Source organism: Salvelinus fontinalis, chromosome 1 (assembly GCF_029448725.1).
Source record: "Salvelinus fontinalis isolate EN_2023a chromosome 1, ASM2944872v1, whole genome shotgun sequence".
NCBI classification, from domain to species: Eukaryota; Metazoa; Chordata; class Actinopteri; order Salmoniformes; family Salmonidae; genus Salvelinus; species Salvelinus fontinalis.
In genome coordinates this window covers 100,561,604-100,583,473 of record NC_074665.1, presented here as the reverse complement: position 1 = coordinate 100,583,473, position 21,870 = coordinate 100,561,604, and the positions used below count along the sequence as shown (strand labels likewise).

Below are 21,870 nucleotides of genomic sequence, written 5' to 3'. Positions count from 1 at the left end.
TCTCTCTCTCTCCCTCCTCTCTCTCTCCCTCCTCTCTCTCTCCCCTCCCTCCCCAGAATCAAGTAAACATCTGAGGCATATCTCGGCACACCAATCAGACCCTGGTCATGCACACAACATTAGGCTCTACATCTCAGCAAATATATTTTAACTTGCATATTCTCTCTTTCTTTCTCTCTTTCTCATTATTTGCTTCTCTCTTTCTTTGTCTCTTTCCTTCCCCTCAGCCCTTCTAGCCCTCCATGTCTACATACAATGTCTGCATCCCAAATGGTAGTCTATTCCCTTAACTCTGCACTACAGCTGTTCTAACATGGGGATTTGTGAAACGTATTCCTCAGTCTGAGGTGTCTCCACTTGCGTCAGTGAATTGTTAGCTTTTTCACTTGGCGCCAACTGGTAAGACGCTTCAGGAGGAAGCTGTAATCGCTAATCAAGCAGCGTGCCGTCCTTTACAGAGCTCCCCTCTGTGACTGGTCGGTGCTCCTCTGTTTGGCTAGTGAATTATTGATGCCTGTTATGTAGGAAAAAAATCTGTTGTTATTGTTAAGTCTGGTTTTGTATTTGGTTTCTATATTGGTTTGTATTTCCACAGTGTTTATTGTTAAGTCTGGTTTTGTATTTGGTTTCTATATTGGTTTTGTATTTCCACAGTGTTTATTGTTAAGTCTGGTTTTGTATTTGGTTTCTATATTGGTTTTGTATTTCCACAGTGTTTATTGTTAAGTCTGGTTTTGTATTTGGTTTCTAAATTGGTTTTGTATTTCCACAGTGTTATTGTTAAGTCTGGTTTTGTATTTGGTTTCTATATTGGTTTTGTATTTCCACAGTGTTTATTGTTAAGTCTGGGTTTGTATTTCCACAGTGTTTATTGTTAAGTCTAGTTTTGTATTTCCACAGTGTTTATTGAACGGCTGCTTCACGGCTTTATAGCAACAGCTCAATCTGAGTTTCTATAGTCAGTTTCAACTGATAGTCTGTGGATGCTCCCTCAGTGACATGCAGCATGTTTTTACCTCTGCTCCCTCAGTGGCATGCAGCATGTTTTTACCTCTGCTCCCTCAGTGGCATGCAGCATGTTTTACCTCTGCTCCCTCAGTGGCATGCAGCATGTTTTTACCTCTGCTTCCTCAGTGGCATGCAGCATGTTTTTACCTCTGCTTCCTCAGTGGCATGCAGCATGTTTTAACCTCTGCTCCCTCAGTGGCATGCAGCATGTTTTTACCTCTGCTCCCTCAGTGACATGCAGCATGTTTTACCTCTGCTCCCTCAGTGACATGCAGCATGTTTTTACCTCTGCTCCCTCAGTGGCATGCAGCATGTTTTACCTCTGCTCCCTCAGTGACATGCAGCATGTTTTACCTCTGCTCCCTCAGTGACATGCAGCATGTTTTTACCTCTGCTTCCTCAGTGACATGCAGCATGTTTTACCTCTGCTTCCTCAGTGACATGCAGCATGTTTTTACCTCTGCTTCCTCAGTGACATGCAGCATGTTTTACCTCTGCTCCCTCAGTGACATGCAGCATGTTTTAACCTCTGCTCCCTCAGTGGCATGCAGCATGTTTTACCTCTGCTCCCTCAGTGGCATGCAGCATGTTTTACCTCTGCTCCCTCAGTGGCATGCAGCATGTTTTAACCTCTGCTCCCTCAGTGGCATGCAGCATGTTTTACCTCTGCTCCCTCAGTGGCATGCAGCATGTTTTACCTCTGCTCCCTCAGTGGCATGCAGCATGTTTTAACCTCTGCTCCCTCAGTGGCATGCAGCATGTTTTAACCTCTGCTCCCTCAGTGGCATGCAGCATGTTTTACCTCTGCTCCCTCAGTGACATGCAGCATGTTTTACCTCTGCTCCCTCAGTGGCATGCAGCATGTTTTTACCTCTGCTTCCTCAGTGGCATGCAGCATGTTTTTACCTCTGCTCCCTCAGTGACATGCAGCATGTTTTTACCTCTGCTCCCTCAGTGACATGCAGCATGTTTTACCTCTGCTCCCTCAGTGACATGCAGCATGTTTTACCTCTCCTCCCTCAGTGGCATGCAGCATGTTTTTACCTCTGCTCCCTGAGTGCAATGCAGCTTCCCTCTCTTCCTGTTCCTCCTCCTCCTCCCCCTCTTTGTGGTTATTTGCAGGGAGAGCTGATATGAGCATGAATTCCTGTTGAGCTTCTTGTCAAGGGTCATATACATTGCTATTTCTAGGACAGAATAGTCATGGCTCAGGGCACTATACACTACATTTGACAAAGGATAGTGAGGTATCCACAGGGTACAAATCCCCTCCTCCATCAAATATCATCAACAAGCACAAAAGGTTGTACTGTAGGTGGAGCCCAGGCATAATCTCCTATCAACAGGTTCAACAACGGTAGGTGGAGCCCAGGCATAACCTCCTATCAACAGGTTCAACAACGGTAAGTGGAGCCCAGGCATAACCTCCTATCAACAGGTTCAACAACGGTAGGTGGAGCCCAGGCATAACCTCCTATCAACAGGTTCAACAACGGTAGGTGGAGCCCAGGCATAACCTCCTATCAACAGGTTCAACAACGGTAGGTGGAGCCCAGGCGTGACCCCCTATCAACAGGTTCAAAAACGGTAGGAGGAGCCCAGGCATAACCTCCTATCAACAGGTTCAACAACGGTAGGTGGAGCCCAGGCGTGACCCCCTATCAACAGGTTCAAAAACGGTAGGAGGAGCCCAGGCATAACCTCCTATCAACAGGTTCAACAACGGTAGGTGGAGCCCAGGCATAACCTCCTATCGACAGGTTCAACAACGGTAGGTGGAGCCCAGGCGTGACCCCCTATCGACAGGTTCAACAACGGTAGGTGGAGCCCAGGCATAACCTCCTATCAACAGGTTCAACAACGGTAGGTGGAGCCCAGGCGTGACCCCCTATCGACAGGTTCAACAACGGTAGGTGGAGCCCAGGCATAACCTCCTATCAACAGGTTCAACAACGGTAGGTGGAGCCCAGGCGTGACCTCCTATCAACAGGTTCAACAACGGTAGGTGGAGCCCAGGCGTGACCCCCTATCAACAGGTTCAACAACGGTAGGTGGAGCCCAGGCGTGACGCCCTATCAACAGGTTCAACAACGGTAGGTGGAGCCCAGGCGTGACCTCCTATCGACAGGTTCAACAACAGTAGGTGGAGCCCAGGCATAACCTCCTATCGACAGTTTCAGCGGTTGTGGAAGATCTTGGTGTTCTGTGTTTTCCCTGACATCCTAAGTGGGTTTTACAGTAACCGCATGCATCCGTTTTTCAGAAAAACAGCTAATTCAACCGACAGTAGCTTCTCTTTCTTCTGAAACAGGATGTGGGAACTACACTCAGACGTCTTTTTGCGCCCGCTATGTTATGTTACATCTGCGTGATAGCACTGAGAGTAGTGATTGGTCTCTTCTCTCTAGGTGCCTCAAGCATTCCACATCTTTCCTTACGCTCCGTCGGTATGAACTGAACATGGCGGTGCTACGTCCAAAATGGCACTCTATTCCCTAAATAGTGCACTACTTTTGACCAGGTCCATCAGGAAGTGCATTATGTAAGAAATAGGGTGCCATTTGGGATGCACCCACAACCATTAAAAATATAACCTACCGACCCTTCCCCTGCTCCCACCCAATCTATACCGACCCTTCCCCTGCTCCCACCCAATCTATACTGATACAGGAAGCCTTAAGGCTGACTTATTGGGAGTAGCTTGTGTTATTATATTTGTTGTAAACCGACGGTTTGAACAACACAAATCAATAGACACCATAAAGCCTGCTGTTGTTATTCTGAGTTTCTGAGTTCACCTCATGTAGTCTGGTCCTAACTCCTGTAGCTAGGAGTAATGTATTATTATACACTACAATAGACCACATACCAGAAGCTCTGGGAGATACAACATGAACTATTTCCACCAAGTACAGTAGAAGTTTATATGGTGTTCTCCTCTCCACGTGGGAATGAATGTCTAACACATTATAAGACCTTGGCTGACATGGCTGGCTGCCATTCAATCAAAGCTAGCAATGGGGAAAATACACAACATTGCTTCTAGGCAGAGAAAACAGATGCCTATTTCAAGTAAATGAAGAGGTCGGATTCCCAAATGAAAATAAATAAATGAATAATCATTCCCATTCATTTGAGATTGAGGCCTGCAGATTTATTTGAACTGTGTGTAGCCTACTGAATCCACCCACAACTGTGGGAAAATATTTCCTACAACAAGCCAAAAAATAACACTGCAATCTAATCCTTCCAGAAATGACATACAGCACAGCATCATGAAGAGAATAAGTAAGACAGGAGGTTTAGTATTATCTCTGCTGTTATATATGTGATCGCCAGGTCCCAGATCAGTTTGAGCTGTAAGACAGGACGTTTAGTACCATCTCTGCTGTTATAAATGTGATTACCAGGTCCCAGATCAGTTTGAGCTGTAAGACCGGAAGTTTAGTATTATCTCTGCTGTTATATATGTGATAGCCAGGTCCCAGATCAGTTTGAGCTGTAAGACAGGAAGTTTAGTATTATCTATGCTGTTATATATGTGATAGCCAGGTCCCAGATCAGTTTGAGCTGTAAGACAGGAAGTTTAGTATTATCTCTGCTGTTATATATGTGATAGCCAGGTCCCAGATCAGTTTGAGCTGTAAGACCGGAAGTTTAGTATTATCTCTGCTGTTATATATGTGATAGCCAGGTCCCAGATCAGTTTGAGTTGTAAGACCGGAAGTTTAGTATTATCTCTGCTGTTATATATGTGATAGCCAGGTCCCAGATAAGTTTGAGCTGTAAGACCGGAAGTTTAGTATTATCTCTGCTGTTTTATATGTGATAGCCAGGTCCCAGATCAGTTTGAGCTGTAAGACAGGAAGTTTAGTATTATCTCTGCTGTTATATATGTGATAGCCAGGTCCCAGATCAGTTTGAGCTGTAAGACCGGAAGGTGGTGATGATACAAGTCGGGGAAAATAAAACCCATATTTCCAAGAGAAAAATGCACTGAGTGGACAAAACATTAAGAACACCTGCTCTTTCCATGACATAGACTGACCAGGTGAATCCAGGTAAAAGCTATGATCCCTTATTGATGTCACTTGTTAAATCCACTTCAATCAGTGTAGATGAAGGGGAGGAGACAGGTTAAAGAAGGATTTTTAAGCCTTGAGACAATTGAGACATGGATTGTATATGTGTGCCATTCAGAGGGTGAATGGGCAAAACAACTTATTGAAGTGCCTTTTAAACGGGGTATAGTAGTAGGTGCCAGGCGCACTGGTTTATGTAAAGAACTGCAACGCTGCTGGGTTTTTCACACAGTTTCTCGTGTGTATCAAGAATGGCCCACCACCCAAAGGACATCCAGTCAACTTGACACAGCTGTGGGAAGCATTGGAGCCAACATGGACCAGCATCCCTGTGGAACGCTTTTGACACCTTGTAGAGTCCATGCCAGGACGAATTGAGGCTGTTCTGAGGGCAAAGGGTGTGGGTGCAACTCAATATTAGGAAGGTGTTCTTAATGTTTTGTAGACTCAGTGTAGACAATCCATATTGTTTATGTTTTTCTAAAGGCTATTGGGCTTAACAGCATCCACCACACATCCATACTGTTTCCTACTGTTTCCCTTCTCTCTGTAGCTAACCTTGAACTCCACAAACCCTTCAATATTCCACAGGCTGAACAAACAGACTGAACAGTACGGTACTGTAATAGCAAATACAGTAAACACAGCAAAATCAGACTTTCTCTAAACGGTCTTTCTGAACTGAAAATCCTTCATTCTTGTTTTCTTAAAATGTCAAAAGATGTATGTTGACATACCTTCCTACCCACTCTGTATCTATAACAACATGTATGTAACGAGTTAGCGTAACCATTGGAGTAAGTAGCTGCACGTCCAAACGAGACACGAGGAAAACGCTGACTACGTCCCAAATGGAACCTTACTCCCTATTTAGTGGTCTACTTTAAACCAGGGCCCCTATATATTGACGGTGATGTTATCTGAGGGTGTCAGGATTTAAATTCAAATGTCAGCCACTCTCAATGTGACACACTATGATTAGAGGACTCTATTTGACATCAGGGCACTCAGCTCAGACTGTGTGTTTGTGTGTGTGTGTGTGTGTGTTTGTGTGTGTGTGTCAGAGAGAGAGATAAAGAGTGTGATTAGAGCTCTCTCCACCAAGCTGCCTCCTCATTAGATTAGAGCTCTCTCCACCAAGCTGCCTCCTCATTAGATTAGAGCTCTCTCCACCAAGCTGCCTCCTCATTAGATTAGAGCTCTCTCCACCAAGCTGCCTCCTCATTAGATTAGGGCTCTCTCCACCAAGCTGCCTCCTCATTAGATTAGGGCTCTCTCCACCAAGCTGCCTCCCCATTAGATTAGGGCTCTCTCCACCAAGCTGCCTCCTCATTAGATTAGGGCTCTCTCCACCAAGCTGCCTCCCCATTAGATTAGGGCTCTCTCCACCAAACTGCCTCCCCATTAGATTAGGGCTCTCTCCACCAAGCTGCCTCCCCATTAGATTAGGGCTCTCTCCACCAAGCTGCCTCCCCATTAGATTAGGGCTCTCTCCACCAAGCTGCCTCCTCATTAGATTAGGGCTCTCTCCACCAAGCTGCCTCATTAGATTAGGGCTCTCTCCACCAAGCTGCCTCCTCATTAGATTAGGGCTCTCTCCACCAAGCTGCCTCCTCATTAGATTAGAGCTCTCTCCACCAAGCTGCCTCCCCATTAGATTAGGGCTCTCTCCACCAAGCTGCCTCCCCATTAGATTAGGGCTCTCTCCACCAAGCTGCCTCCTCATTAGATTAGAGCTCTCTCCACCAAGCTGCCTCCCCATTAGATTAGGGCTCTCTCCACCAAGCTGCCTCCCCATTAGATTAGGGCTCTCTCCACCAAGCTGCCTCCTCATTAGATTAGAGCTCTCTCCACCAAGCTGCCTCCCCATTAGATTAGGGCTCTCTCCACCAAACTGCCTCCCCATTAGATTAGGGCTCTCTCCACCAAACTGCCTCCCCATTAGATTAGGGCTCTCTCCACCAAGCTGCCTCCTCATTAGATTAGAGCTCTCTCCACCAAGCTGCCTCCCCATTAGATTAGGGCTCTCTCCACCAAGCTGCCTCCCCATTAGATTAGGGCTCTCTCCACCAAGCTGCCTCCTCATTAGATTAGAGCTCTCTCCACCAAGCTGCCTCCCCATTAGATTAGGGCTCTCTCCACCAAGCTGCCTCCCCATTAGATTAGGGCTCTCTCCACCAAGCTGCCTCCTCATTAGATTAGAGCTCTCTCCACCAAGCTGCCTCCTCATTAGATTAGGGCTCTCTCCACCAAGCTGCCTCCTCATTAGATTAGGGCTCTCTCCACCAAGCTGCCTCCCCATTAGATTAGGGCTCTCTCCACCAAGCTGCCTCCTCATTAGATTAGAGCTCTCTCCACCAAGCTGCCTCCCCATTAGATTAGGGCTCTCTCCACCAAGCTGCCTCCTCATTAGATTAGGGCTCTCTCCACCAAGCTGCCTCCTCATTAGATTAGAGCTCTCTCCACCAAGCTGCCTCCTCATTAGATTAGGGCTCTCTCCACCAAGCTGCCTCCTCATTAGATTAGAGCTCTCTCCACCAAGCTGCCTCCCCATTAGATTAGGGCTCTCTCCACCAAGCTGCCTCCTCATTAGATTAGGGCTCTCTCCACCAAGCTGCCTCCTCATTAGATTAGGGCTCTCTCCACCAAGCTGCCTCCTCATTAGATTAGGGCTCTCTCCACCAAGCTGCCTCCTCATTAGATTAGGGCTCTCTCCACCAAGCTGCCTCCTCATTAGATTAGGGCTCTCTCCACCAAGCTGCCTCCTCATTAGATTAGGGCTCTCTCCACCAAGCTGCCTCCTCATTAGATTAGGGCTCTCTCCACCAAGCTGCCTCCCCATTAGATTAGGGCTCTCTCCACCAAGCTGCCTCCTCATTAGATTAGGGCTCTCTCCACCAAGCTGCCTCCTCATTAGATTAGAGCTCTCTCCACCAAGCTGCCTCCTCATTAGATTAGGGCTCTCTCCACCAAGCTGCCTCCTCATTAGATTAGAGCTCTCTCCACCAAGCTGCCTCCCCATTAGATTAGGGCTCTCTCCACCAAGCTGCCTCCTCATTAGATTAGGGCTCTCTCCACCAAGCTGCCTCCTCATTAGATTAGGGCTCTCTCCACCAAGCTGCCTCCTCATTAGATTAGGGCTCTCTCCACCAAGCTGCCTCCCCATTAGATTAGGGCTCTCTCCACCAAGCTGCCTCCTCATTAGATTAGGGCTCTCTCCACCAAGCTGCCTCCTCATTAGATTAGGGCTCTCTCCACCAAGCTGCCTCCTCATTAGATTAGGGCTCTCTCCACCAAGCTGCCTCATTAGATTAGGGCTCTCTCCACCAAGCTGCCTCCTCATTAGATTAGGGCTCTCTCCACCAAGCTGCCTCATTAGATTAGAGCTCTCTCCACCAAGCTGCCTCCTCATTAGATTAGAGCAGAATAAGAACATTTTGTTTTTCCCCTATTTTCACAATATTCATGACAATGGAATGTTTGCATCTGATTGGATGTTAATTTGATTAACGTGACCATTTTTCCGTAGATAAATGACAGAAAGGCAGCGGACATTAAGGTTCTAACACTGGAGGAACAGAACATGATTTCCTACTACTGTTTGTTATACCAGCGCCTTGTCCAATGGGTGTACTTGTACATCAGGCTGCCTCACACTACAGAAAGAGGATCCTGCCCTATGGTCCGTTCTGGCTCGGAGAAGGCTAACTTATGTTTTACTTTACAGTTCATTATATTTGACCCAGAGGTTCAGCCAGTGATGGCAGAGACAACCCAAGTTAGATTTAGCTCTTGGAAAATGAATTTTCCACATTATTTCCTTCATTTTCTTCCTTCGATCTCATTTAAACTACAGAGATTGGACACAGTGTTGCCAGGTCTGTAAACTACAGTGATTGGACACAGTGTTGCCAGGTCTTTAAACTACAGAGATTGGACACAGTGTTGCCAGGTCTGTAAACTACAGAGATTGGACACAGTGTTGCCAGGTCTGTAAACTACAGAGATTGGACACAGTGTTGCCAGGTCTGTAAACTACAGAGATTGGACACAGTGTTGCCAGGTCTGTAAACTACAGAGATTGGACACAGTGTTGCCAGGTCTGTAAACTACAGAGATTGGACACAGTGTTGCCAGGTCTGTAAACTACAGAGATTGGTTCCAGATAGAAAGAACCCTTTTGGGTTTCATATAAAAACCTTTCCACAGAGGGTTCTACATGGAACCCAAAAGGGTTCTACCTAGAACCAAATAGGGTTCTACCTGAAACCAAAAAAGGTTTTCCTATGGGAACAGCTGAAGAGCCGTTTAGGAACCCTTCTTTTCTAAGTGTAGCATAGTGCCATACTGTATTTGTGTTCATCTTAACTGGACACATTACTGGATTCATAGTCCGTGACTGCACCCAAAATTCCCTTTACAGTGCACACCTTTTCCCTTTATAGTGCACTCCTTTTCCCTTTATAGTGCACTCCTTTTCCCTTTATAGTGCACACCTTTTCCCTTTATAGTGCACTCCTTTTCCTTTTATAGTGCACTCCTTTCCCCTTTATAGTGCACTCCATTTCCCATTATAGTGCACTCCTTTTCCCTTTATAGTGCACTCCTTATGACCAAAGCCCAAGTAGGGAGACAGGTAGCCTAGCGGTTAAGAGGTTGGGCCAGTAGCTGAAAGGTTGCTGGCTCGAATCCCCGAGCTGACTAGGTGAAAAACCTGTCGATGTGCCTTTGGGCAAGGCACTTAACCCTAGTCGCTCCTATAAGTAGCTCTGGATAAAAATGTAGGGCACTATATAGGGTCCCATTTGGGACGCATACCTTGTCTGTAGGTTAACCCTTATTGAAGGTGACTGCTTGGAAAACCAAAGCACTAAACCAGCCAGCTACTTAGAAAATATCCTTTTAAGAACTTATCAGAGCCCCACCGCCTCTCTGGAACATCCAGCAGAGTAGATAGATACACTTTGTAAAGCTATTGATTATTATCACCCTAATGTGAAAATCCATTCGCAAAGGAAGACACAAGCTTTTTCCTCCAGCAGGATTTCCATTTCATTAACTTCTCCCTTTTACTTCCTTGCTGTTCTTCACTATCTTTCATCTCTCCACTGTTGCCTCTCAACCGATCCCTGAGACTGTGGAGCAGACCTGGGTTCAACTAGTATGTGTTTTCTTTCACATACTTTGAGTGTTTGATTTGAGCCTGCCTGGAGTGCCAGCTAGGTGGGGTTTGCACTTTTGGTACTATTATATTGGTCCCGTTGCTCTACGCCAGGTCAATCAGGCGCATTTGAAATATTTGAAAGAAAACAGACACTATTTGAAACCAGGTCAGATGCCCTGAAGTTTTGTATCCTTTACACACATCTGTGCCAACATGATCCTTATCGTGCTGGCCATATCAAACGTCATCCTTTCAAACAAGAACAAGTGTCCAGCAACAACGGTCAATGTGAATGACTAACCAGGCCAGTGCAGTACAGCTCGGCACGGCTCAGTAGTGTGAAACGGGTATTAGAGTACTGTATTTATGGGTCTAACCTTCCTCTACACAGCAGGCCCTGTCACACTGTATGCCTTATATGCTTCACAGGAGGTTGGTGGCACCTTAATTGGGGAGGACGGGCTTGGGGTAATGGCTGGAGCGGCAATCAGTGGAATGATATCAAATACATCAAACATATGGTTTCCATGGTTTCCTTGTGTTTGATGCCATTCCATTAGCTCCGTTCCAGCCATTATTATGAGCCGTCCTCCCCTCAACAGCCTCCTGTGATACGCATGTATTATGTATAGCTATAATGTTATATATTATGTATAACATATTGTGTCTATATCTTACCATCATCACACAGCAGGCCCTGTCTTCCGTAAGGGCAGAGACACACAGCTTCCTGGTAGGACTTGGGGATACAGGTGGCTCCGTGACCACAGGGGCTCCACTCACAGGCTGTGAACTGGCAGAGCCGACCAGAGTAGAGAGGAGGGCACTCACAGAACCAGTCCTCTGCATCACTATACACAGGGAGAGAGAGAGACAGACACACACAGAGAGGAGAGATCATTAGGAACAAGAGGAAATGGACCCTGGTAGTTCTAGTGATGTGGTTTCTATCTAGGTACAGGGAAGAGAGAGAGAGAGATTGTAAATATATTGTAAATATCCAAAATAAGCACAATAAGCACAATATGTACAATATGTACATTGTTACGTCATGCCAATATAGCGAATTGAATTGAATTGAGAGAGAGAGAGAGAGAGAGAGAGAGAGAGAGAGAGGGAGAGAAAAAAAGAGTGAGAGAAAGAGAGAGCGAGAGAAAGAGAGAGAGAAAGAGAGAGAGAGAAAGAGAGAGAGAAAGAGAGAGAAAGAAAGAGAAAGAGAGAAAGAGAGAGAGAGAGACAGTGTCTGACAGACCAATCAACCTGCACATGTACTCTACTGTATGCTTATTGTTATTGTTGAATGTATGGTTATTTTGACCCTTGGTTATTGTTGTTACTGTTGTCCCGTTGACAATTTTGATTCTCATTTTTTAAAATTTATTTTTATATTGTAAATATTCAAAATAAGCTTTGGCAATATGTACATTGTTACATCATGCCAATAAAATGAATTAAATTGAGAGAGAGAGAGAAATAATCAACATCTTCATGGAGGAAAACGCTGTATTGAACTCTGTGATGAATCAATAGAGACGAGCTAAGATATGACCAATATCTCCATCAGTCCCAGATGGAATGCATCCAGTATGACATACTGGAGTTCTGCAGAAAGGAGCTGCCTCGTTAGATGGATGGACTGGCTGGTTGAGGAGATGGACAGGTGTTATGTTATAGATTTAATTCAGATAACACATCAGATTCAACAGCAGCTGTGTGTGTGTGTGTGTGTGTTCTGCCTCTTTCTGCTCCTTACAAAAATGTAAACACATCTGTGCTTTCAGTGAATGCAGATAATAACCAGTGTCCCAAATGGCACCCTATACCCTATGAGCCCTGGTCAAAAGTAGTGCTCTATATAGGGAATAGGGCACCATTTAGGACGCAGAAAATAACCTGCAGGAAACCAATTGATTGGGAGTGGTTGAGCAAACATATGGCCCAAAAAGTATACACATGACTCTCCTACCATATCCCCTTCTCCTTTTCTCAATTCATATTCATGCGGTTGCTTTATCTCTGGGTTGGAGAGGAAGTGGAGGCTAGGCTAGTCGTATTATTTACACTTCATAAGCTCCTCTGTAAGAGGCACACACTTTTCAAATGTATAATATCAGATAGAGAAAGCATTGGTGGGGTTTCACGTCTATAAATTAATAATGGGCCTTGAGCAGCCAGCACTGCGGGATGTATTTTCCTTCACTTTCTCCTCCAGAAACTCGCTTCTAGAAATTAAATATTTACCTTCTGTCGCTGGAATTTAGAACTGTTGGAATGACTGTGTGGAACGCTTCTTAGAAGGAAGGGAAATAGACTGTAAAGTCAAGTCTTGTTTTCAGCTTAAATGTCACACTGACTGTTAACGGTGGTAAATATTATCAGTCAAATGGCATCCTAACCCCTACACAGTGGCCCTACTTCTGGCCCTATTTATGTCACTACTGCTGGCCCTACATCTGGCCCTACTTCTGGCCCTACTTCTGGCCCTATTTCTGGCCCTACATCTGGCCCTACTTCTGGCCCTACTTCTGGCCCTACTTCTAACAGCGAGGGTCCTCTGGTGATCTTCTTCATCTCCTTCCATGTGGTGGTCAGTGTGATGATGACGGTCTCGTCCCAGCTTCAGGTCAAAGGAAGTGCACTATATAGGGAATAAGGAGCCACTTGGGACGTGAGAATGAATGACCCAGTAATGTTTCTCAATGTGAACAGACGTAATTCACACACTTATTTAAATAACAGCTGACGACTTGTTACAATCAATATTAAACTAAATTATGACATAGTCGGCGGTACATTTTCTTTTTAAGAAATTGCTAAACGTTTTAATCTATTTTCATTAAAAGGTGAATATGTAACATAGTAAATGTTACCATAGTAACATGCTAATCTCATATGTACTGTAGATCTAATACCTGGTTGTATTTCATGTCCATCAGGTAATAGTATGAACATTCCAGGAGTGGCAGGTCACAGGAAGCTTCTGAAACACCACCCTAAAATAAATATTATACATAATACTGTATGTAGTGCACTATATAGGGAATAGGGTGCCAAACTCACTGCACCATATAGGGAATAGGGTGCCAAACTTAGTGCACTATATTTATTTATTTTTATTTTTATTTCACCTTTATTTAACCAGGTAGGCTAGTTGAGAACAAGTTATCATTTGCAACTGCGACCTGGCCAAGATAAAGCATAGCAGTGTGAACAGACAACAACACAGAGTTACACTATATAGGGAATATGGTGCCAAACTTACTGCACTATATAGGGAATATGGTGCCAAACTTGCTGCACTCTATAGAGAAAAGGGTGCCATTTCAGACATATACACAGTGTTTAGGGTCAGCAGGAACTAATGATGACATGATCATCAGCTGTAAGGTCAGTGTCCTGCTTTATGGACCTCCGTTAAACATCAATTCCATTCTGATTGAGCTTTAACACACTGCTCAGTCAGGTGGTAGGCTTGAAGTGTTAACCACTCATGTAGCTCCTGCAGGATTAAGTGACCGCCACTCTCTTCACTGGCAACTAAATGTGTCTGACCTGTTATCTAAAAACTACCACATGATGGTATGTCTGACCTGTTATCTAAAAACTACCACATGATGGTATGTCTGACCTGTTATCTAAAAACTACCACATGATGGTATGTCTGACCTGTTATCTAAAAACTACCACATGATGAACACTTATGTCTGTGTTAAAATGTGTTCAGTGTAATATACAGTACATAGTTTACTTTAACAGGGGCACGTTGGATTTCTATACAAAATACACTATATATACACAAAAGTAAGTGGACACCCCTTCAAATTTATGGATTTGGCTATTTCAGTCACACCCGTTGCTGACAGGTGTATAAAATCAAGCCATGTAATCTATATACACAAACATTGGCAGTAGAATGGCTTTACCGAAGAGCTCAGTGACTTTCAATGTGGCACCGTCATAAGATGCCACCTTTCCAACAAGTCAGTTCGTTAAACGTCTGCTCTGATATAGCTGCTCCGGTCAACTATAAGTGCTCTTATTGTACGTGGAAACATCTAGGAGCAACAACGGCTCAGCCGTGAGGTGGTAGCCCACACAAGCTCACACAACGGGATCGCCAAGTGCTAAAATGATTAGCGCGTAAAAATGGTCTGTCTTCGGTTGGAACACTCACTACCGAGTTCCAAACTGTCGCTGGAAGCAACGTCACCACAAGAACTGTTCGGGAGCTTCATGAAGTGGGGTTCCGTGGTCTAACATCACCACATGGAATGCCAAGCGTCGGCTGGAGTGGTGTAAAGTTTGCCTCCATTGGACTCTGGAGCAGTGGAAACGCATTCTCTGGAGTGATGAATCACGCTTCACCATCTGGCAGTCCAACGGACGAATCTGGGTTTGGCAGACGCTAGGAGAACGCTGCCCCAATGCATAGTGCCAACTGTAAAGTTTGGTGGAGGAGGAATAATGGTCTGGGGTTAAGTGAAATCTTTATGCTACAGCTTACAATGACACTCTAGACAATTATGTGCTTTTAACTTTGTGGCAAATGTTTGGGGAAGGGCCTTTCCTGTTTCAGCATGACAATGCCCCCGTGCGCAAAGCAAGGTCCAGACCGAAATGGTTTGTCGAGATCGGTGTGGAAGAACTTGACTGGCCTGCACAGAGCCCTGACCTCAACCCCATCCAACACCTTTGGGATGAATTGGAACACCGACTGCGAGCCAGGCCTAATTGCCCAACATCAGTGCCCGCCCCCTCTAATACTCTGAATGGGCTGAATGGAAGCAAGTCCCCGCAGCAATGTTCCAACATCTAGTGGAAAGCCTTCCCAGAAAAGTGGAGACTGTTACAGCACACAGCTATTACATAGAAAATGTCTGTAAGAAGACAAAGATAGCGTATCTCTCTAAGATAAGCAGATGTCTACCAAACCCCAATACCATGATGACCTTATTTCATAGGACATTCAACTCTGGCTGCGTCCTAAATGGCACCCTATTACATGTATAGTGCACTACTTTTGACCAGGGGTCTGGCAGGGAATAGGGTCCCATTAGGGAGGCAGCCTCTACTAATGAAGTGGCAGTTGTAAGGCTCAGATCTAAAGACATGTCAGATGATGACTGTAGTCCAATACACTCTGTGAAAAGCTGCCATGGTCGTTATTTGTCATTAATACAATGATTGTGGTGATTGATTATGTAGACAGACAGACAGGATAATGTAGTAAACCTCACCTAAGCCGTCTGTCTATATATGGGGGTTGTGTATTTTCCAATAGGATGTTGTCTATTTTCCAATAGGATGTTGTGTATTTCCAATAAGATGTTGTGTATTTTCCAATAGGATGTGGTGTATTTTCCAATAGGATGTGGTGTATTTTCCAATAGGATGTTGTGTGTTTTCCAATAAGATGTGGTGTATTTTCCAATAGGATGTGGTGTATTTTCCAATAGGATGTGGTGTATTTTCCAATAGGGTGTTGTGTATTTCCAATAAGATGTTGTGTATTTTCCAATAGGATGTTGTGTATTTTCCAATAGGATGTGGTGTATTTTCCAATAGGATGTTGTGTATTTCCAATAAGATGTTGTGTATTTTCCAATAGGATGTGGTGTATTTCCCAATAGGATGTGGTGTATTTCCCAATAGGATGTTGTGTATTTTCCAATAGGATGTTGTGTATTTCCAATAAGATGTTATGCATTTTCCAATAGAATGTTGTGTATTTTCCAGTAGGATGTTGTGTATTTTCCAATATGATGTTGTGTATTTTCCTATAGGGTGTTGTGTATTTTCCAATAGGATGTTGTGTATTTTCCAATATGATGTTGTGTATTTTCCTATAGGGTGTTGTGTATTTTCCTATAGGATGTTGTGTATTTTTTATTTTATTTATTTATTTATTTTTTTAAAAATTTTTGTCACATTTTTCTCCCCAATTTTCGTGGTATCCAATCGATAGTAATTATTACCTTGTCTCTTCGCTACAACTCCCGTACGGGCTCGGGAGAGACGAAGGTCGAAAGCCATGCGTCCTCCGAAGCACAACCCAACCAGCCGTACTGCTTCTTAACACAGCGCGCCTCCAACCCGGAAGCCAGCCGCACCAATGTGTCGGAGGAAACACCGTGTACCTGTCCCCCCTTGGCTGGCGCGCACTGCGCCCGGCCCGCCACAGGAGTCGCTGGAGCGTGATGAGACAAGGATATCCCTACCGGCCAAACCCTCCCTACCCCGGACGACGCTATGCCAATTGTGCGTCGCCCCACGGACCTCCCGGTCGCGGCCGGCTGCGACAGAGCCTGGGCACGAACCCAGAGACTCTGGTGGCGCAGTTAGCACTGCGATGCAGTGCCCTAGACCACTGCGCCACCCGGGAGGCCACGATGTTGTGTATTTTCAATAAGATGTTGTGTATTTTCCAATAGAATGTTGTGTATTTTCCAATAGGATGTTGTGTATTTTCCAATAGGATGTTGTGTATTTTCAATAAGATGTTATGCATTTTCCAATAGAATGTTGTGTATTTTCCAGTAGGATGTTGTGTATTTTCCTATAGGGTGTTGTGTATTTTCCTATAGGATGTTGTGTATTTTCAATAAGATGTTGTGTATTTTCCTATAGGATGTTGTGTATTTTCAATAAGATGTTGTGTATTTTCCTATAGGATGTTGTGTATTTCCAATAAGATGTTGTGTATTTCCAATAAGATGTTGTGTATTTTCCAATAGGATGTTGTGTATTTTCCAATAGGATGTTGTGTATTTTCAATAAGATGTTGTGTATTTTCCTATAGGATGTTGTGTATTTTCCTATAGGATGTTGTTTATTTTCCTATAGGATGTTGTGTATTTTCCTATAGGATGTTGTGTAATTCCAATAAGATGTTGTGTATTTCCAATAAGATGTTGTGTATTTTCCAATAGGATGTTGTGTATTTTCCAATAGGATGTTGTGTATTTTCAATAAGATGTTGTGTATTTTCCTATAGGATGTTGTGTATTTTCAATAAGATGTTGTGTATTTTCCTATAGGATGTTGTGTATTTCCAATAAGATGTTGTGTATTTTCCAATAGGATGTTGTGTATTTTCCAATAGGATGTTGTGTATTTTCAATAAGATGTTGTGTATTTTCCTATAGGATGTTGTGTATTTTCAATATGATGTTGTGTATTTTCCTATAGGATGTTGTGTATTTTCCTATAGGATGTTGTGTATTTTCCTATAGAATGTTGTGTATTTTCCTATAGGATGTTGTGTATTTTCCTATAGGATGTTGTGTATTTTCCTATAGGATGTTGTGTATTTTCCTATAGGATGTTGTGTATTTTCCCATAGGATGTTGTGTATTTTCCTATAGGATGTTGTGTATTTTCCAGTAGAATGTTGTGTATTTTCCTATAGGATGTTGTGTATTTTCCTATAGGATGTTGTGTATTTTCCTATAGGATGTTGTGTATTTTCAATAAGATGTTGTGTATTTTCCTATAGGATGTTGTGTATTTTCCTATAGGATGTTGTGTATTTTCCAATAGGATGTTGTGTATTTTCCAATAGGATGTTGTGTATTTTCAATAAGATGTTGTGTATTTTCCTATAGGATGTTGTGTATTTTCCTATAGGATGTTGATCATATCTGTTATGTGTGTTGTGTGGTTTTCATGCACTACTTTCAGCATGAACTTTAGCTTGTTTATGTGCTGCATGGCGCTGAATAGTATCTACTTGAACTCCATCTTACAGTACATGATTGTCTGGAAGGCATTACATTTACAGTATGTGGTTCGAGTTCAGAATGACGCTGTGTATATTGACGTGTTATTCCACCACTGCAGGGCCAGAGATAAACATACTGGAGCTTTAACTGGGCGGTACTACATACAGAAGCGTTCTATATCTTCTGACTCAATGCCCAGCCAAAACGTAAAGTTACCATGGTTACGGTGACCAAGGCCAACTAAACAGCTGAAGTTTCCCTGTAGCAGTGTCAGCGAGTCAAAGCTGCAGAATCCGAAGCGGGAACCGTCACCGTGTTAGATGGCTGGGTCATAAACCGTCACCGTGTTAGATGGCTGGGTCATGAACCGTCACCGTGTTAGATGGCTGGGTCATGAACCGTCACCGTGTTAGATGGCTGGGTCATGAACCGTCACCGTGTTAGATGGCTGGGTCATAAACCGTCACCGTGTTAGATGGCTGGGTCATGAACCGTCACCGTGTTAGATGGCTGGGTCATGAACCGTCACCGTGTTAGAAGGCCGGGCCATGAACCGTCACCGTGTTAGATGGCTGGGTCATGAACCGGCACCGTGTTAGATGGCTGGGTCATGAACCGTCACCGTGCTAGATGGCTGGGTCATGATTCTGTTGAACCGAGAACAAAACCTCATGACGAGCTATAACCGTCCGCCTCCGCCTTACATTTCCCTGAAACGATTCAGCAGGGTTTGTTTCAACGGGGTTATTTGACATGTTTTATAAAATCACCCATGGTACTGACAGCTTATTATTTTTACTTGTCAAATGTGTGTGTGTTGGAGAACACTGTGAAATATGGAGAACATTTTAACCCAGTTTGATCATGACCTAGGTAGCTATGCCTCGCAGTGACTCCATTTACAAGTTTCAGGGAGTGAATGTATGGTATAGTTTTATAATGTATGGTGCAGTTTTTGTTTCATGAGGAAAATGAATTTATCATTGAAATTAATAGTGCATTCTGAATCCATTCTGAATTCAAAGTAAAACCTTTGGGTGGATATTTTTTGTCTTTGTACATTTTATCTCAAAAGTATTTGCAATAAGTAGGTGATGAAGCCAAACTGACTAAGGCAATAGACTACAAAGCTAAATCCCATCAAGAGCTGCATTTAAAACACCAACTTGCACTTATTTTGAAGCCTTGAGACAACTGAGACATGGGTTGTGTATGTGTGCCACTCAGAGGGTGAACGGGCAAGAGAAAATATTTAAGTGCCTTTGAACGGGGTATTGTAGTAGGTGTCAGGCGCACCGGTGTGTGTCAAGAACTGCAATGCTACTGTTTTTTTTTAACGCTCAACAGTTTCCTGTTTGTATCAAGAATGGTTCACCACCCAAAGGACGTCCAGCCAACTTGATACAACTGTGGGAAGCATCAGAGTCAACATGGGTCAGCATCCCTGTAGAGGGGTGCAACTCAATATTAGAAAGGTGTTTTTCATGTTTGGTGTACTCAGTTTATGACATTGGGCACCACACAACTTGATTACTGAGAGCTCATCTGCCAGAGATATCATGTGCAGGCCAATCCATTATTCAGTAGTTAATCTGCTACTCAACAGATTAAATATGTAGCCTTTAATAATGAATAGCAGTGTGTTGGTTTGTAAGGTTCCTGTAACGTTCTTGTCCTTCAATGGTAGAGGAGACTACAAGAAGTCCTTTATGTGTGGAACGGTGTGTTTGTGTGTTTGGAACAGTGTGTTTGTGTGTGTGGAACGGTGTGTTTGTGTGTGTGGAACGGTGTGTTTGTGTGTGTGGAACGGTGTGTTTGTGTGTGTGAAACAGTGTGTTTGTGTGTGTGGAACGGTGTATTTGTGTGTGTGAAACGGTGTGTTTGTGTGTGTGGAACGGTGTGTTTGTGTGTGTGGAACGGTGTGTTTGTGTGTGTGAAACGGTGTGTTTGTGTGTGTGGAACGGTGTGTTTGTGTGTGTGAAACGGTGTGTTTGTGTGTGTGGAACGGTGTGTTTGTGTGTGTGAAACGGTGTGTTTGTGTGTGTGGAACTGTGTATTTGTGTGTGTGGAACGGTGTGTTTGTGTGTGTGAAACGGTGTGTTTGTGTGTGTGAAAAGGTGTGTTTGTGTACATGCATGTGTGTGGGTTCACATACAGATAATACGATATGTGTGTATGCGATTTACATATTCACAACAATCACTAAACATAAACACACTTTGTAATCAAATGATTGCGTGAAGGTAAAAATGGGAAAACCATTTTGTTACCACCCATATTTAATGTAATCAAGCCTCTGATTACAGCCATTAAGAACTAAAGTGTGTGTCAACCCTACATCTCCTTATCCATCCACACCTTCACTACATCTGGTAGCCATTCCACCCCAGCCAGCCAGCCAGTCAGGCACCAGCCAGCCACCAGCCAGGCAACAGCCAGCCAGCCAGTCAGGCATCAGCCAGCCAGCCAAGCAACAGCCAGCCAGTCAGGTACCAGCCAGCCATACAGCCAGCCAGCCAGGCACCAGCCAGCCCGGCAACAGCCAGGCACCAGCCAGCCAGGCACCAGCCCGTCAGGCAGCCAGCCAGTCAGGCAGCCAGCCAGTCAGGCAGACAGCCAGTCAGGCAGCCAGCCAGTCACCAGCCAGTCAGGTACCAGCCAGTCAGGCAGCCAGCCAGGCACCAGCCAGTCAGGCAGCCAGCCAGGCAGCCAGCCAGTCACCAGCCAGCCAGGCACCAGCCCGTCAGGCAGCCAGCCAGGCAGCCAGCCAGTCACCAGCAAAGCAGAGTTTTAACAAGACCTCTTCTGCTGCTTTATTAAAGAAGGTAACACTTTACAATAAGGTTCCTCAAGGATGTATTCAAAGTCCCTTATCTTTTGTGTGGATTACTTGAATTTAGGACATTTCAAAACACAACAAACAGAATGAACATACCCATACAATAACTTATTAAAACAGTAGCCAATTTATCTATAATTCAACTCCTACACTTCTTTTGAATGTATATGTCCTCCAGAATTCAAAGACGTCTCTGCAACCATCTCTTTAATGAGTCATTTTCTTTCTGAAGTATCCTTAGGGGAACGTTGTACATCATCACTATAGGCTGCAGCACTGTCTGATTATAGGCCTCAGTTCCAAATGGTACCCTTTTCCCTTTATAGTGCACTACTTTGGACCAAAGACCTATGGGCATAGGGTGCCATTTGTAGGGAATAGGGTGCCATTTGTAGGGAATAGGGTACCATTTGGGACATATACATAGTCTTTGTTTGTTCCTCATTGAGCATTCGGCCTAATGATTATTCCTAGGACCTTGAGTTGTTTCTTTTATAAACTACAGACAATGTGCAATGTTCAGTCTTAATAATAATAATAATAATTCACTGCAGGTAGATTGTATGTTTTCAAATTCTATAAGAATATATATATAAAGATGCTGAGCCATAGACATTTATGATAAAAAACACAATTCTATCAATATATCTCAGTAATATGCAAATGTAGACAGGCTGTAGAAGACAGAACGATGACATTAAGACAGGAAGCAATCAAATCACCAGCCATTATGCCCACAGCCAATACTTTAACCATCTGGTATTATGCCAGAGCCACCCGGGTCAATTGACTGAATGAAGATTGCTCTGTGAACTCTCTATAACCCTACACCAGCTATGGGGTTCAAGAGTGTTTGGCACCGTGATGGAAAATAATTCACAGTCATAATTAACAACGCTGTCTGACAGTAGAGCTTTGCGTTTGGCAGCCTTGATGATCTGACCACAAAATATTATTAACCTGATTTTTTCATTTGTGTCAAGTGTTCAATTAGCAAAAATATATAAAAAAAATTGATTAACGTTGTCCGCGTGTCGAGGGTAGAGACTCAATATA

The 21,870-nt window shown here is 44.0% G+C and overlaps 1 protein-coding gene across 1 annotated transcript in view; it reads right to left on the bottom strand.

Moving 5' to 3' along the window:
* The window catches only part of LOC129862304 (protein eyes shut homolog), a 344,128-nt gene that overhangs the window by 46,914 nt on the left and 275,344 nt on the right, over positions 1 to 21,870 (bottom strand). Inside the window, exon 23 of the mRNA XM_055933847.1 lies at positions 10,933 to 11,105. Coding sequence (XP_055789822.1) covers positions 10,933 to 11,105 — 173 coding nt within the window. The remainder of the gene's footprint in view (positions 1 to 10,932; positions 11,106 to 21,870) is intronic.